The sequence below is a fragment of the Carassius auratus genome, chromosome 9, assembly GCF_003368295.1.
Source record: "Carassius auratus strain Wakin chromosome 9, ASM336829v1, whole genome shotgun sequence".
NCBI lineage: Eukaryota > Metazoa > Chordata > Actinopteri > Cypriniformes > Cyprinidae > Carassius > Carassius auratus.
Window position 1 is genome coordinate 36,311,198 of NC_039251.1, and position 16,128 is coordinate 36,327,325.

Genomic DNA, 16,128 nt, shown 5'->3' on the forward strand with positions numbered 1-16,128 from the left:
TACATTAATTTCATAAAGAAATGCACATGGATATAAAAAAGTGTCACATGCTTCATGTTAAAAATAACTGTTAAACGCTATCCATCCATCAAACAAGCGTGTACTTGGATATTTCCATCTGTATTGCTTGAATTGATGGTGAACTGTAGTACAGGCCGTACAATACCTGCTATAAATGTCAGGTGTCTGTTAAAACATGGTCTTTTGCTCAAAAATATCTGGCTGTATTGCTTCCTAGCTTTGAATGTGGAAATGACCATGCTTTAAGTGGTGTTGAAACATGTGAACTAAACACACCAAGGTCAGCAGGCCTATAAATATGTTTTATAAAATAAATACAATTAGCTGGGTGATTTTGTCAATAAAATTAACTACTTTTATTTGGAGTGAGTGGTACAGGGAGAATGGCTTCCTCCAGAGCAGGTTAGCTGTGTGGTGAAAGTTACCATGGTGGTCAAAACCTTTTAAGTTTGCTCAAACCAAATTCATATTTACTAGCTTGGGAAGCCACAGAAATGGGCTTTATGCAAAGGGCCTCAAGTCTATTATTCTGTGAAAATGTATTGACTTGATCTGTCGTCTTTGCATTGCAGACTGGATCTTGACCTTACGTTTTTTTAAGAGGGCAACATCCTACTTCAGTTCACTCGCTCAAGAACAACACAGAAGACTAGCATTGTGTAAATAGTTTAATTGTACACTGAGAAATCATACAATCATCTTTAATTTATTTTTCTTCAGTACTGTAAGCATTCAATGCCTAGATACATAGATTTTAGGGGGAAATGCCAGTTGAATCCAGTTTTTCTAAGAGGAATGTAGAGAGATGAGACAGACGCCTATAATTCTACTACTGCATCTGATTTCTGACATGCTTTAATATAGAAGGGACGTTCTAGTGTGATGTGGCTGCATGTATAAAAGACCTGGTTCAAGTTTTCACTTTTATTAAATATACAAAATGCAGGAAAAAAAAGAGAGATAAAACTATAAGTTAAAAGGAAGTAGTACAGAAAGAATATTAAACAGTATTGTTTTTAAACAGTATGTACAATATTAGGAGATCAAAAAGTTAAAAAGATGCAAAAATGTTATCAAAATATCTGTACATTTAGTAAACGCTTTTTTGTGTGTGTGATTTAATATTTTTGTTTTTAAATAGAATAGATCTCAAGAAATGTGAATTTTCATTTGTGCAGGTCATTATTAGAACCACACAAACTTCAGTTTATATAACGGGCCTTATTTCCCATGACCTAGAACGTACATGACCTAGAGCCTGATCTCGTGTAGTGAAGAACAAGAGCCAACGTCACCGACTAACATCTGTCAATCACCATAGACTCCATATTTAATCATCTGTGTACAAAACAATATTCCATTTACCTCAGTGCACTTCCAATGGAAGTGTTTAGTTAAAGCACTTTTTGAGCTGACATGTTTTGTAATTTTAGCAGACTACTGTGGACTTCTACATATGTTAACTCTGGTAACTTCTGTTCTGACAAAGTTATCCAGTTACATGATCTTGACAGGAGTGTTATATTGCTGGTTAAGACAACGATGGTTTTAAAACAGAACAATCAAATACTTCTCCATCACCGTAGTCAAGTCAACATGGATGAAGTCTTGAGGTTTTAATTTAAAAACTACTTGTGCATTTGTTCCTGCGCAATGCCTTGCCCCATAAACCTTCATTTGAAGTGCTTTCATGTAAACGAGATTTTGGCAGAGCACCGAGCTTCACCTGTGTTGAACATGTATTAGTCAATGAACTTTTGGAAATGACTCTTCTGACTCCATCATTTGTAAAGGCTGCAGACTTTTTCTGCTCTTTGGTTTAGGTAATCCTAACCAACCCACAGTTTGAAGACCAAAGCCTAATGCAGTCTTGCTTGTGCACCATTTTAATTAAGACTTGTAAGCTGTCTTTCAGAAACACGAGGTACTGGAGTTCTGCTGCCTCTGGTTTAGATTTCACATTTGCCTTTGACCCATGTACTTAACATCATTTTACATATAACACTTCTTCCCTACTTGACTGAACTCCATCTAATGTTGTCCATTCACAGCCCCCTGCAGTAACTCCACCATGACTGTGATCAACACCACCTGATTAGGGTAGGACCAGGATGTCAATTAGTCCAACAGACGACTGACTAGTGTGTTCGTTTATAATGATTTTTAAAGGGGGGTCTTGTTCCATTACCCACACTTGTGATCTTTGTGACCACTTCAAAGCCATTTCCAACCCGATATCATGCCAATTTTTACATATTTTAAGAAGTGGGATATTTGTATAACCTTGTTTAAACTCATACGAATGTGTATGACTTTTGTTAAATCGTATGTATTTTACAAGTTCCCCAATTTGTATGAATTCATTCTGCCACTGGGGTGTAAACAAATCATGTAAAAGTTGATACACAAATTCATACGAACTGGTGGTTAGATTTCCAGAATTCAAAGTTTTTACAGAGCTTTATTTACACATTTGGATTTTCAATACTTTGCATTTGAAGCACAAACTTGTAAATGACTGTTCAGACGACAATTTAATTGTAGCTTTGGCATTTTCAGACCTGGGATAGTCTTGTGTACTTCCTGTTGTTTACACATGCTCTCAAGTGGCCAAGACACAGGTGTGGGTCTTGGGAACAACACATTTAAATACCTTCAAATCAGGAATGTCATTATTGTGTCCACTGAGTTGCACCCTACAGCATGTCAAGCCATCAACACATTTTTACTAACTCTTACACAATTTTTTAAACATTTCAAATGATTCTTAACCTGTATTTCATTCTGTTTGGCTCTATCTTTGTTTTGTGTTTCGTTTGTTACACAAGAACGGCACAATTAAACAGGCTCTGACAGACACTACAGGATTTCTTTCTTAAGACAGACCAGTAGATTTGGTTAACCTGGTAGGTTTTGATTCATGGCAAAAGCACTGGAATGTAAGAAACAATCGTACAAGTTCATGATACTTAAACTGTTTTACATTCAGACACCTTCTCAAGAAAACACTGATCTCACCATACAACTGAAGCGGAATAAGATAAATGACAGATCAAGACATCATTTGTCATATAAAAATTCACAGACAGAAGACAATGACTAAAACATGTATGATTCAACACCTGATGGGACAGATGTTAAATGTAGGCACTTGGTTTTCAGACCTGCTGTTATCTTCATCAGTCCTTCATTAGCTCCTCCTCCACTCCTTCAGCCCATCCAATCACATCCACTCTGCCCTTGTCACATGACCATCTCTGCATTGTTCATTGGTCGCAAATTCTGATCATCAAAACGTCTTCGAATGCTCCTTCTGACAGCGTCAGCACGCCTGTAAGGCTGGTTTCTCAGATCTGGTGCAGGAGGAACAGAATAAAAGGATGTAAGTATTTGAGTTTAGATCCTCTGGACATGCTGGTGGTCAACTGGGCAAAGCAGCTTGAGTTTTTACTGGATTAACTACTTTTTTCAGCTTCTGAATTAGATGGGAATGGAGACTATGGTGTTCTCTTGAGCTCAAATGCTACAGGAAGTAACTTTTATGACAATTACTTTTAAAAAACTTTTTTTTTGGGGGGGGGTTAACAGATGTACAGTATTCTTAGCATAAACTATACAGCATGGCAATGCCAAGGTCATGGGTTTGATTCCCAGGCAAAGCAGGATTTCCTTAAATGCAGTCTAAGTTGTGAAATGCAGTCAAAGTTGTGTAAGAGGCTGTGATTTAGCTGCAGATAATCACAGCAGTACTAATACTGACTGCAGAAAACAGTTCAGTAACAAGATGTGAATTTTGCATAAAGTTTAGATACACACAACAACACACAATAATGTGTTTGACTGAATCAGAGTTTTTGAACAAACTGTCTGAATGAATGATTCAATGACTCTTGCCTATTGCCACCTACTGGCATATTTATGAAATGTACTCTGTTACTAATGTAACCTCGGTTCCCCAGGATAAGGGAATGAGTACTGAGTCTGCTAAGATGCTATGGGGAAAACTCCTTTTTCTCATTGGATCCTCAGGAAACTTCGACTGAAGCAACGACTGAGTCCTGCAGCACGGCCAGCAATGCAGTACTCATTCCTGTATATCAGGAAACCAATGTTACATTAGAAACCGAGTATGTTCCCTCTGATACTTCACTCGTACTGTGTCTGCTAAGATGAAATGGGTAACCAGTACAATCCCACCGTGCTATGATAGAGGAACGACTAATACTTGAACTTGCCTTAAGCACCAAACAGGGCCCAGACTGACCAAGTATTTTGCAGGGAAGCCCTTCAAGAGGAAATATGGCCAATCTCACAGAGTTCGGCCCAGCGTTGAGTAAACATTCCAAGAGATTTTCATACAGCCTCGGAACTCAGTGAGGGCCAAAAACATACAGTGAAGAAGGCAAATGGTTGAAGCACTGGCTTTACCATATAGCAAAAGTGAGCCCATTATGCAGAAAGGATTCAGGCCTGAAAGGCCTAGACAGTACTGAAGGGGTGGCATGTGAAGCAGGCCCAACTGAAGTACCAGAAACGAAGAGGCCATGAGGCCCAGCATCTTCTGAAATGCCTTGAGAGAGCAAGGGGCTCCAACTTTGAATGAGGCCACGAGTTGCTGAATTGGCTGGGGGACAGAGCACTCTTGGCCTAGGCATTCTTAGTAGCTGAGGAGGAAGGATCGGTGAGATAGTAGCTCGTCCTCCAACGGGGCCAGGATTAGCCAGTTGTTGGGGTAATTCAGAATGCAGATTCTCATCTGTCTCAGCGGGGAAAGAGCTGCATCCATGCACTTCGTAAAAGTGCGAGGAGCTAGGGATAGTCCAGAGGGAAGGACTGTGTATTGATATGCCACTCCCTCAAAGGCGAAACTCAAAAATTGTCTGTGGTGAGGGGCTATCTAGATGTGAAAGTCTTTCAGATCCAGCAAAAAGAACCAGTCCCCTGGGCATTCTTGCTAGAGGATCTGTTTCAATGTATTCATCCTGAACTATGGCTCATTTCACCAGAAAATTAATCACCTTGGCATGCAGGACTTGTGCGTCCTTGCTCTGTACCGAGTTGGTGACCAGACCGCTGAATCATGGGGGTCTTTGAGCGAATTGAAATGTATAATCTCATATAACCTCATTTTATTATCCCCAAAACCCAGTCTGACACTCTGGGGATGGCCTGCCAGGCCTCAGCCTGTGTGGCAAGGGATTATTGTAGATCAGTTCAAGTGACGGGCCACCTTGTGGAGACCCGATGTTCATGATAAGCGGAAGAGAAAATTTGCTCTCTTTATGAAAATGTTACATTTTTCTCACTGTAACAGCGATGGGTTGTCTGGGCACTATTTGAACGGGCCCAGATTTTACCACGATATTTACCACAAACACATTGCCCTCGGCATCTGGAGGTGAACAGGAGTACTTGGAGGAACAACAGAGGCTGTTTGGGGTGTGTTCCAGTGACAGCAAGACTTTTCCCCCTCCTCTTCCTGTCCCTCAGATCAGGATGACACCTGAGGGGCCGGGTCCAGCATTAACTTGGGCCAGGGTCCCTGGCGTTTAGTAAATGGATAGCATCTGGCTGAGCAGGAGCGATGATGGGGCTCAGGTTTAGAAGCTGGAGACACAGCCAAAGATGAGGGCTTTGTGTGCTGCTGAGTCTTGGGGCAACTGTCAGCAGCTGCTGAACTGAACACATGTCAGGAAGTGTCGCATTGCCTGGGAAAACTTCTGCGCTGCGGTGAAACAGTCAGTGAACCCTTCACCTGCAGGTCCAAACAGGCCAGAGGGGGTGACCAAGGGGTTGAGGAAGAGGACCTTATCCTTGATCTCTGTGAGGGTCAACAATAGGTGGCGCTTGATCACCACAAGACTGTGGACCTGCTGATCGCCTGAGCCATCATCATGGTGGCGCGCAATGCTAGGTCGGTTGTGCTGCGCAGCTCCCTAAAAGCTGTAGGACCGCCATCAAGTGAAGCACAGAGGCCACTTGTCCAGCTGATGAGTAGGCCCTTCCAGCAAGCACTGAAGTCATTCTGCACCGGTTGGACGGGTGGGCGGCCTATGTCTTCCAGCCAATGGTCATGGGCGGGTAGAGATGCGCAGCCACTGACTCATCCAGGGAGGCAGTCTGTGAGACCCTTTTTCTTTGGCACTGTCAACAAATGTGAGGGCGGACCGATTAAGGGGCCCCACTGCTTTTTCCTCACAGGCTCCTGGGGGGAAGGAAGCGGGAGGGCACAGGGGGCGGAGTTACTTTTTGAAAAGAAAGCTATCCACGTGTGCAGTGAGGCAAGACTCATATCCTTGCAATGAGGACATTCAGTCTTGTTGAGTGCAGCTTCAGCAGACAGTGGCAGGGGACTGGGAAGACCACAGCTGCAGCAGATGCTTAAGGCAGCCGGAGAGCGGCAAAGTCAGTCGAGCAAGAAGGGGTCTTGATCAGCTGCGAGGCTTTGTTCATGGAAGAAGGCTTCGAGTCTCTTAAAGAAGATCTTGCAGTCATTGCTGAAGGAGAAGAAATCTGAGGATCCTCTTGAATGAACCCATTGGTTCGTTTTTAATTCACTGCACAAACAAATGGCTGTGCAGTTACACTGCATTATTGAAAAGGCTTCATTATTTGGAGAAAAAATATTTTCCTCATTGCATCTTAGCAGATGCAGTGTGAGTGAAGTATCGACAGGGAACTTGCTTGTGACTCTGTTTGCAAAAAGATAAGTATAAAAGCCATTTTGTGTATATTATTAATAATTATAAATAATACATTGACATTCTAACATTTTTAAAGTGTTAATTAATTTTGGGGCCAGTGTACCTACTACAGAAGCTTAACTCAAATTTTAATGGCAATAATGCGAACTCAACTATCTTTAAGTGTGGATCAGTTCAACATGAGACTACACAGGCAGATTATCTTTGTCTCAGGTCATGGCATCACCTAATCAAACTAATTTACAAATGAAATCAGTTCAACAGGGTGATGTACATGAGTAACTGGAAATCGGCCCTTGAGGGTCAGAACTCAATAGGCCTGATGTGTGTTAAGTAGAACGACAGATAGAAAGAGAACACAAAAAGATGGCTTTTGTATTCAGTGTCAAAAGCAACTCATCTACGATGGATGGAGAAGAATGAAAGACAAATAATAATAAAGAGAGAGATGCTTGCCAGGTCTGAGTAGCATCCACTGGGGTACTACTGGAAGAGTTCCTTACCCTCGAGTGCACATTGGGAAATTTAGTAATATTATTCTTCTTTAAGGCTGAGTGGAGAGGAAACAAAAATGGAGGTTAGATCGGAGTAGAGTGGACCAGACGCAAGTCAACTGCCCAGGGCTCAAAGAGGAAAGGTCAAAGGCCACAGGCAGCCGCTGGAGGGTGTTACTGAAGCTCTGCTAATACTGCGGTTATAAACTCTGACTCAAGCTGCTCTGCGCAATGGCTCCAGCGTCCAGACACAACAAAGTGACGTCTGTGTGGTCACTACATGTTTAAAAATTGAAACCAATTACAATGTGTCAAGCCTCCCAGAAGTGCATTGTTATAGGCCAGAATGAACAGTAAGTGAAGCTCAAGTAGTCATGGTGCTTGGTGAAAACTAAAAGCAATGCAACGCAAGTGAATCTCACAAAAATATCCTCCCAGTCAAATATCATCACAATGTTTAAATGTATTTTACATAAAGTGAATGAGCCCTGTAATACAGTAAGTGCTTTTTTTTAGTTAAATTATGACTTGGATAGGATGTTTTTGGTGAGATTTAACCCTACGTTTAATAGCAGAAGTACATTTGAATGAGAAATGTAATTTAACCTGTGCAAATACATACAGTGAAGCAAATGAACAGAACATGCTTATGAGAGAAAACCATCCCAACATGCAAGTTAATCACATCTGCAACACATGGACTCATTTCCCATCAGAGCAGGATAAGATGGATGAAGAGTGAGAAAATGCAGAAAAACAGCATAATGTGAATAGCTACAAAATTCAATGATATTATATATTATACATACTCACAATGACATGGACAAATGAACACACGAGCAAACAATAATGTCACAAACAATGCCCAACATGCCAGCATCACAAACATGACTGTTTCTGAAGTGCTTTTTGAGTAATGATCATCCAGCTGTTTGTTTTAGTTCCACTTTATATTAGGTTTCATCAACTACTATGTACTTACACTTACATTAATAATTTGGTACAATGCACTTGTTGTGCATATACATGTTTTTGCATTGTACTTAAAAATACCTGCATGTAATTACATCTGTGATTAATTTCAGTAATTACATTTATACTTGCACTGTTGACCCATCCCTTACACCTTCACCACCAAACCTGTCCCTAAACTTACCCGTAAGATATTCCACCAAAATAGCAGCAAATACAGTATTTTGCCATACAGTATCAACACAATAAGTACTGACACTTCATTCGAAACACAGCTGAAATGTACATAGGGTTAATTCTAAACCTTTGACGTGTTTGGGTTTTTGTGACATTATATTTCCTCTTAATACATTCATGTTACAATGATAAATGTGAATTTATGACACACTCCATGCAAAAGAAATCTGCGGTCTCCACATATGATCGCCACCACAAACCCCCCTTCATGCAGGAGTTTAGTTGGAAAAAGAAAGGAAAAATGAACACGCCCATGACATCACATCCATACGCCGGCCCACATCCAGAAGGGTCACCCCACAGGGAAATAAAACCAGGAATGTGAAGTGTGACACACACACACACACAGAATGAAAGAGAGCAGCTTTATCCAGCGACCTTTAAGAGAGAGAGAGTCTAAGCTTTAGAAGTGGAGCTCCTCGTTGAAGTAACGCGAGCTGCGTTTGGCCGTGCGCGCAGTAAAGGGGGCAGTCTTCAGCACTGCGTCCAGACGAAACACACACACACACACACACAAACAACACAGGGTTTAACTGCCAGAGCAACAAGCACAATGTTAGTGCACAACATTTCTACACATAACAGCACACACTAATAATCACATGGTACTATAGCAGCTATTATATTAAGCTCAAACTAGCTATTTCAATATGGATTATTACACACATGCTTAAAATAGAAATGCAGCTGTCAAGAGAAATACACAAAGGTTTTATACTACAAAATATTCTCTGATTCTGTTTCCTTAAATACTATAGGCTCATTACCAAGATTGGTTATCATGGTTAGAATTTAAAAAAAAAAAAAAAACTTCTATAAAGGGGTCATTTCATTGAATTCACATTTACATTTCACAGTTACAGTCACAGTTATTTTGAATAAATACATTTGTAATAATAGTTTTGAAATAATACTTGAGTCCACAGTGTAGAAAACTTGCATTTAAATTATCTATCTATCTATCTATCTATCTATCTATCTATCTATCTATCTATCTATCTATCTATCTATCTATCTATCTATCTATCTATCTATCTATCTATCTATCTATCTATCTATCTATCTATCCTTTGATGACATTAATATTTTAATAATGGTTAGTCTATGTTCAAAGTTATATAAGGTTTACCCTCTTTTTTAATTTATTTTTTTAAGTTTGTTATTTTTTTTGTCACTCTTCTGATGATCTGACTGTCTATAGGCGGGAATAAAATTTTTTTGAAGTTTGATCAAAAGTCGCGTAGTTTTAACAAAAACACTGGAACTGTCAAAAAATGCAACTTTAATGCAAATGCACGTGTCCAACTCTTTCTGCATGCAGTACCCTCGTGTAATTGCTATGCACTATATTGGATTTCTGAGCTGTTTTGATGGTTTTTATGGTTACAAAATGTAAACTCTATTATTGCAAATCTCTAATCTACTAAAAAATCTACAAGGCATGAAGATATTGAGACACTAACATTGAGATCTAAACATGAACATCATGATTGATTTTCCAAACATGTTTAATGTGAAATGCACTAAACAAATGAATATATGACCCCTTTAGGCCTACACGAATCACTGGCCACACAGTGTTTAGTAGCTGTTCTCCAGCCCACAGCTGTAAGCAGTAACAGCACACACACATTCAACCTGTAATCACACTGCTCAGAAAATTGTTATTGAGTAGTGAAGCGTTCCTCCAGTCACAGAGAGCTAGTTAGTGGCTCAAACTAACTAATGTTTTACAGCAACAGTGAGTTACCTGTGATGATGTCCTCAATGGCTCCGTCTTTACCCTCATACACATGTCTGCTGTCCTTCACCTGCTTCTTCCTCAGCTCCGCAATCAGCTCCTGCTGCTGACGCTTACTCTTGTGAGAGGGAGACTGAACACACACACAATCACACGCCACGGATCAACAATGCATGCATAATGGCCAGTCTTCAATCTACAAACGTCTACAAATGCTCATCTAACCGGAGAAAAATGTTTAAACACAGCCACACTTACAGAGGAAGTTAAAATACCATAAAAATGGGTCTCCAGAGAGGACTGGGAAATGCACAAACACACACACACACACACGTTTCTGTGAATTGTGGGGACTTCTATTACTGTTATACTGACCAAACGATATGCTCTAACCCCTAACCCTAATCCCTATCCTTACAGAAAACCTGTTTGCACTGTTAAACTTTCAGATAAACAGCATTTACTATTTTTAATCACACATACACACACTTTTGTACCTTCTGATCCACTAGCGCCATCATAGCTTCTTGCTCAATCAGCTTCTCCATCATCATCTGCTCCTGTCTCTTCCTCTGTTCATTATCCTCCTCTGCTTGCTGACAGAGAGAAAATACCCATCAGTGAGGCGTTTCGATGATCGATACTGTTCATACGACTGGAGAAACTAGTGAAGCAGACGATGCAATGGTGTGATTGGATGAAGCGAGGCAGGTGATTGGTCGCTTTACCCTGTATGCTTTCACAAAGCGCACAAACACTGGGAAAAACACGGACGGCGGTGTTGTTTTGGCGTTTTCTCCAAAGAATTTCACCACTTCATCGAAGGCATCCTGAGAGAATGAGATACGAAAAGACACGGAGATAAACAACATTCAGAATCACATGACTCTTCAAATTTCCATTTTTAATAACAATATGATGCAGGTGTCAAATGATAGTTAAAACCCTTTATATGAATCAAACAGTGTTCTGAAGAGACATACTTGCTCAATATGAAGAACATGTTCAGTAAAGGTTTTTATTCATATCTGTACATACACACAGCTCATCAAATATGGTGAAGCAAAGCTCAAATTAACTTTAAGAAAGTTGTCGAAGGTCAGATTTGAGCCATTTTGCATCATATTTTCAATATATGCTTCATTTGAACTGGCGAGGAACTGCTGGGTTTTGAAATGTATATTATGTTTTTATGATTTTATGATAGTATCAAATGGAAAGCAAGATTCTCTTTGACTGATTGATTGAGTTGATTGAGCGGATGTGTGTGCTGTGTTCACCGCACCTGAGCGATCTTGGCGTCATCCTGGAGTTTTTTGAGTTTATTCTCATTTTGCTGGATGAAATCTCTGAGCAGTGTGTTGTGGCCGTGCATGCTGTACTCTCTCCTCATCAGATCCATCCCTCTCTGAAGCTCCTTCACGTCTAATAACACATTCTCCAGAGACACTGGGGAACACACAGACAGAAGTCATTCGGCTGGGATCTGTTCGGTCAAACTCTGATGTTTAGTGTAAACTGAATCAAACTCTCAGCATGAGGTGTTTGGTACCTGCTGCAGCTTTCTCCACATAGTTCAGCTCATTATAGAAGAGCGACACCTGCTGGTATTTATCCTTCACTACATTTGCGATATAGTGCAGGAGAGTCATCTTGCGGTCTGTTGATTTAGTGTCTAATAACTGGAACAGGAAAACATGCATGAATTATAAAACCATAATTGAAGGACATATATGAATGTGTCGTTTTACCTCAGAAGAAGAATGCAACTAGATTAGATGAAGTATTACAGCTATTTGGTGCAACTGATTTTCATCAGCCATTTAAATGAATGCTATTATAATATTATAATTAAAATGCATCGTGGTGGTCCTATGCATGCTATAAATAACAACAAGGATTGTAATAAATAGGAGGTGTTTTTGCTTGTGCATTCATAATTAATCAAGATTAACTCTGAGTTTTACTATGTAATGCTATGTGAAGTGTACCAGGTCTAAGCTCTGCAGTTTGAAGCCGTACACCGCTCCTCGTTTACTGCTGTTCATGTAGTTTCCCAGAGCCAAGATGATCTGAGAGAGAAACACACGCTCGATAAACACACGCACAGTCTGGAGAAAAATGAATCAGAGCAGAAGTGAAACACTCACTTCCAGGATCTTCTTGAGTTTTTGTGAGGACTTGATGGAGACAGACGCTGCAATAACGGCGTGAAGTTGCTGTTGAGACAAAAACAAGAGACAATAATAGAAGCTGTGCAAAGGTCCAGATGACCAGTATGATTAAAACTAGCTACTTTTAAAGCTAGCTTAAAAACAATTGAGTAGCAGTTAACAACGTTAGATTACATGAAAAATACCCCTACAGCATCTGTTCATCTTAGTTAATGTTAAGCTCAGCACTTACACAACACATAATAAAAAAAAAAATCATCAAATAAAAAGAAGTTTTTGTTAATATTATACATTGGACCTGAGCTAACACGATCTAACAGTTGCATTTGTATTCACTAACTTTAACAAAAATGAATATGTACTGTAACAAACGTCTCATTGCTAGTTAATACATAACATTTTTTAAAGTGTTGTCAAAAATTATGAAACATCCAAAGTGATGCTATATGCACCAATTCAACTATATTACAACAATATTTGAGAAATATTAGATCATCAGTAACTATAAACTAATACTTGGTCCTAAACTAGCGACATCTACTGCTTAAATAAACTCTCATTTCTATATAATGTGTTTATTCACTGTTTATTGCTAGAGCAATACAATCTTTCAAACAATGAAAGTGTCTGCAAGTTTTGGTCAAATTAATATACTAGTTTGACCTTAGTTTGAGTTAGTTATTATTGAGTTAGTTCTTTTACTTTATGTGAAGCAGGGTTATGAAAGATTCAAGAGACGGGTATTATGAAGAAATGAGGAGATCCTCGGGCTTGTCTTAGTTATTTCAGTTCGCCTGGAAGACTAGAAAATAATGAAAAGGTGCAGCCAGCTCTTACGGGAGTGAGCATCTGAACACTTTCTGTGAAGTTGCCCACGAACGCCATGATGGTCATCTTCTGCATGAGACGCTCGATCTTGCTGAAGTGGATCATGAAGCGGTCCTCATCCGTCAGGTTCTCCAGAGGTTTGCGCTCCTTCTCGTACTGACGGAGAACTTTCAGCTCCGCTTCCGTCGGAACGAACCTCATCAAGCACTCCACGAAATCCACCGGGAGCGTCCGCAGGTCAAACCTTACACACACACACACACACACACACATATCAAAGCATTATCCTCATCAGTCTTCACACAGCTGCAGTTTTCAGTCCAAATATCGAATATTTGACTGATTCTAGGGATGCTGGTGATCTGTTGTACTGTATATACTCTGTGAATTACATCTGAATGGCTCTGCAGATCTCCTCTGATGTCTTGCCCACTTTTCTGAGCGTGATGGCCAGGTTTTTGGCTCGGTTGGAGTCCAGCAGCGAGACTTTACATGGTCCTTTCTGAGAGGTCTTCTGTTTGCTGGAGGTGATGTCTATGGCAGGCCCCTGTGCTTTCGTCTTAAACATCTCCTCAAACTCATCCACATTCAGATCCTGGAAAGACCAACCACAGTCACGGTTCACCATTAAACTCACCGATCTATAAAATAACAGCCAGCCTGGGATCCCAGCAAATCAACATTATTCAGTATATAAAGAAAAATAAACTATTAATACAGTCAGTGCCAGACATACACAGGGTCCTCACACTGGGACATTCGACACCCATGCAAATATCTGTAGTGTACTATGTACAAAAATGATTTTGAATTATTCTGAGGCTGCATCTATTCAATCAAAAATGCTGTAAAAACAACAACAACACAAAGTAAGTGGTGAAACATTATCACAGTTTGAAATGCATGAATTATGCATTGAATGCACTTTAATGCCTTCATATTGCATCATATACAGTGCATCGAAAAAAAACATGTTTCCATTGCCATTGTTCGTCTCACCTCCAGGATTCGTTCGTCATCGATCTCGTTGAACACAGTGCCGTTGATCTGATTGGGCTTCAGCGCCACCCAGTTAAACACCGGCATACGAAACTTAGTCTTGATGGGTTTCTTGATCTTCACAGCTGCACACACGACAGAAAGCACAGGTCAACGAGCTGACGCCAGTCGCACAAACACAAGTGAAGAACAGCAGGCGCAGGTCTGAACGTGACGGGGAGACACGTGAACATCAAACCTTTGATACGCTCAGACGATAACTCATAATTGTCAATTCATTTTGGCCGATGACGATATATAATTATTTTATATTTTAGTTTATTTTTAACAAGAACTTTTTTTTATTAAATAAACAATAATAAAGATATTTTATAATGACAGTACATTGAATATTTGAAAATAACAACAAATAAACTATATTAATTACTGCATTCCCCCCAGAAGGATGCAGGGGTAACCTTAACATTTTATTTTATGATTTAAAGTTTTTAAATGGCAATCTAAATCTAAATCTAAAAAGCAAAAGACTTTTAGAATCTTTTAGATTTTAAAACATACAATATATAACACAATGAATAAATCAGTATATACCTGTATACAGAATGTTTAACTTAAGCGTCATGTCATGGAAGATTTATTTTCTGAGCATTAAATCAAAACATACTCATGATTTTATGGCATCAATTACTGCTTTAATCATAAACACAGTCTAAATATTATTTGTGGATTTTGCTCTGTCTTAAACCGTGCTCAGAAAAGATACTGTCAACTGCTTACACGTATTTTCAAAAAGGTGCCTCTTTTTTTTCAAATCTTTACACACAAACCCAAGAATTGCACACACAAAATGCAAAATGCCTCACATCTCTTACAAAATGAAGCACTGCATTCAAAATATTACAAACACAAAAAAAAAAAAAAAAAAAAAAAAAAAAACACCTTTACCATCAAATCAATTCCTGTTAGTTTTTGTGTGTTACATAGAGAATTAGTGTATGGTTTGGCAGATGCTGTTTGAGTGTCAGCTTTCAGAAACTGTGTAACAAAGTAAATATTTAGTGTGTAAGCAGTTGAATAAAAAAATACATAATAAAAATAAATAAAAAACTGTATTTATGGCTGCATATTTATTTGTGATTTATATAAATACCAGGAAAAGGGTTAGAGAAAATGTATGAAATGTGACTGAAAGCTTAATTAAAAACTATGAAAGAGTGTTTCTGAGCAGTGTGTTTGTCCTGTGTGTTTAGGCGATGAGACAGACCCTCATGGCTGCTCTTTTACACATGAGGATGTGACTCAAACAGTGTCTCAGAACGAGAATGAGTCGAATACAGGCTCACACTTCCCAAAAATAACCCAGTTAATGACACACACACACACACACACACTGCTCTGATCAAAGGCTATGGAGATGAATGAGAGCAGGTTTGAGGTGAGCTGTGGGTTATGGGTGATATGATGGTGTGATATCAGGCCATGCAGAAAGTGTGGCCAGAAAAACCAGAATAAACTCTCAGTGTGTAAAACATTCCTGAATTTACGCAACTATGTCCTTATCTGACGATCAGTCTCACGGCACACTGTTTCAACATGCAAACACAACACTATCAAACACTTACACAGCGGACATGGCATTTTCAGTCTTACTGCCTTATGATGCACATCTATTTATATAAAGGGACAGTCAAATGTTAAATGTGGTCAATTGACAAAAGTTGATTAAAAGTAATTGTATAAATGGCTCAGAAAAGTGAAGTTAGTTTATAGGAAACTTTCTTTTTTTCTGGCAAATGCTACTTGCTTTCATGTTTTATTTTCAATGCAATGACATTCTGGTATTTGTAAGAGTGTCAGAAACAGTCTACAGAAGCGAGTGAATACAGAAGTGAATGCTGTGCTTGTGTTTACTGGAGTTCTGCCGTTCTTAATAGCAACTTAATGACAAATAGATGTGT

At 39.4% G+C, this 16,128-nt stretch overlaps 1 protein-coding gene across 8 annotated transcripts in view; it reads right to left on the reverse strand.

Annotated features, from left to right (window-relative positions):
• Positions 1–676: 676 nt before the first annotated feature.
• Positions 677–16,128, reverse strand: part of LOC113109159 (formin-like protein 2) — a 66,170-nt gene continuing 50,718 nt past the window's right edge. For 2 of the 8 annotated variants that reach the window (XM_026272748.1, XM_026272751.1), the window contains 12 exons: positions 14,171–14,295; positions 13,564–13,766; positions 13,181–13,415; positions 12,320–12,388; positions 12,161–12,241; positions 11,722–11,851; positions 11,455–11,618; positions 10,898–10,999; positions 10,667–10,765; positions 10,179–10,302; positions 8,807–8,908; positions 3,237–3,374 (listed from right to left, as the gene is read on the reverse strand). In XM_026272748.1, coding sequence (XP_026128533.1) covers positions 8,832–8,908; positions 10,179–10,302; positions 10,667–10,765; positions 10,898–10,999; positions 11,455–11,618; positions 11,722–11,851; positions 12,161–12,241; positions 12,320–12,388; positions 13,181–13,415; positions 13,564–13,766; positions 14,171–14,295 — 1,409 coding nt within the window. In that variant the 3' untranslated portion in view covers positions 3,237–3,374; positions 8,807–8,831. Of the gene's footprint in view, positions 3,375–7,181; positions 7,276–8,806; positions 8,909–10,178; positions 10,303–10,666; positions 10,766–10,897; positions 11,000–11,454; positions 11,619–11,721; positions 11,852–12,160; positions 12,242–12,319; positions 12,389–13,180; positions 13,416–13,563; positions 13,767–14,170; positions 14,296–16,128 lie in introns of those variants that run through there. The other 6 variants (XM_026272750.1, XM_026272746.1, XM_026272752.1 and 3 more) reach the window with 5 other exon arrangements.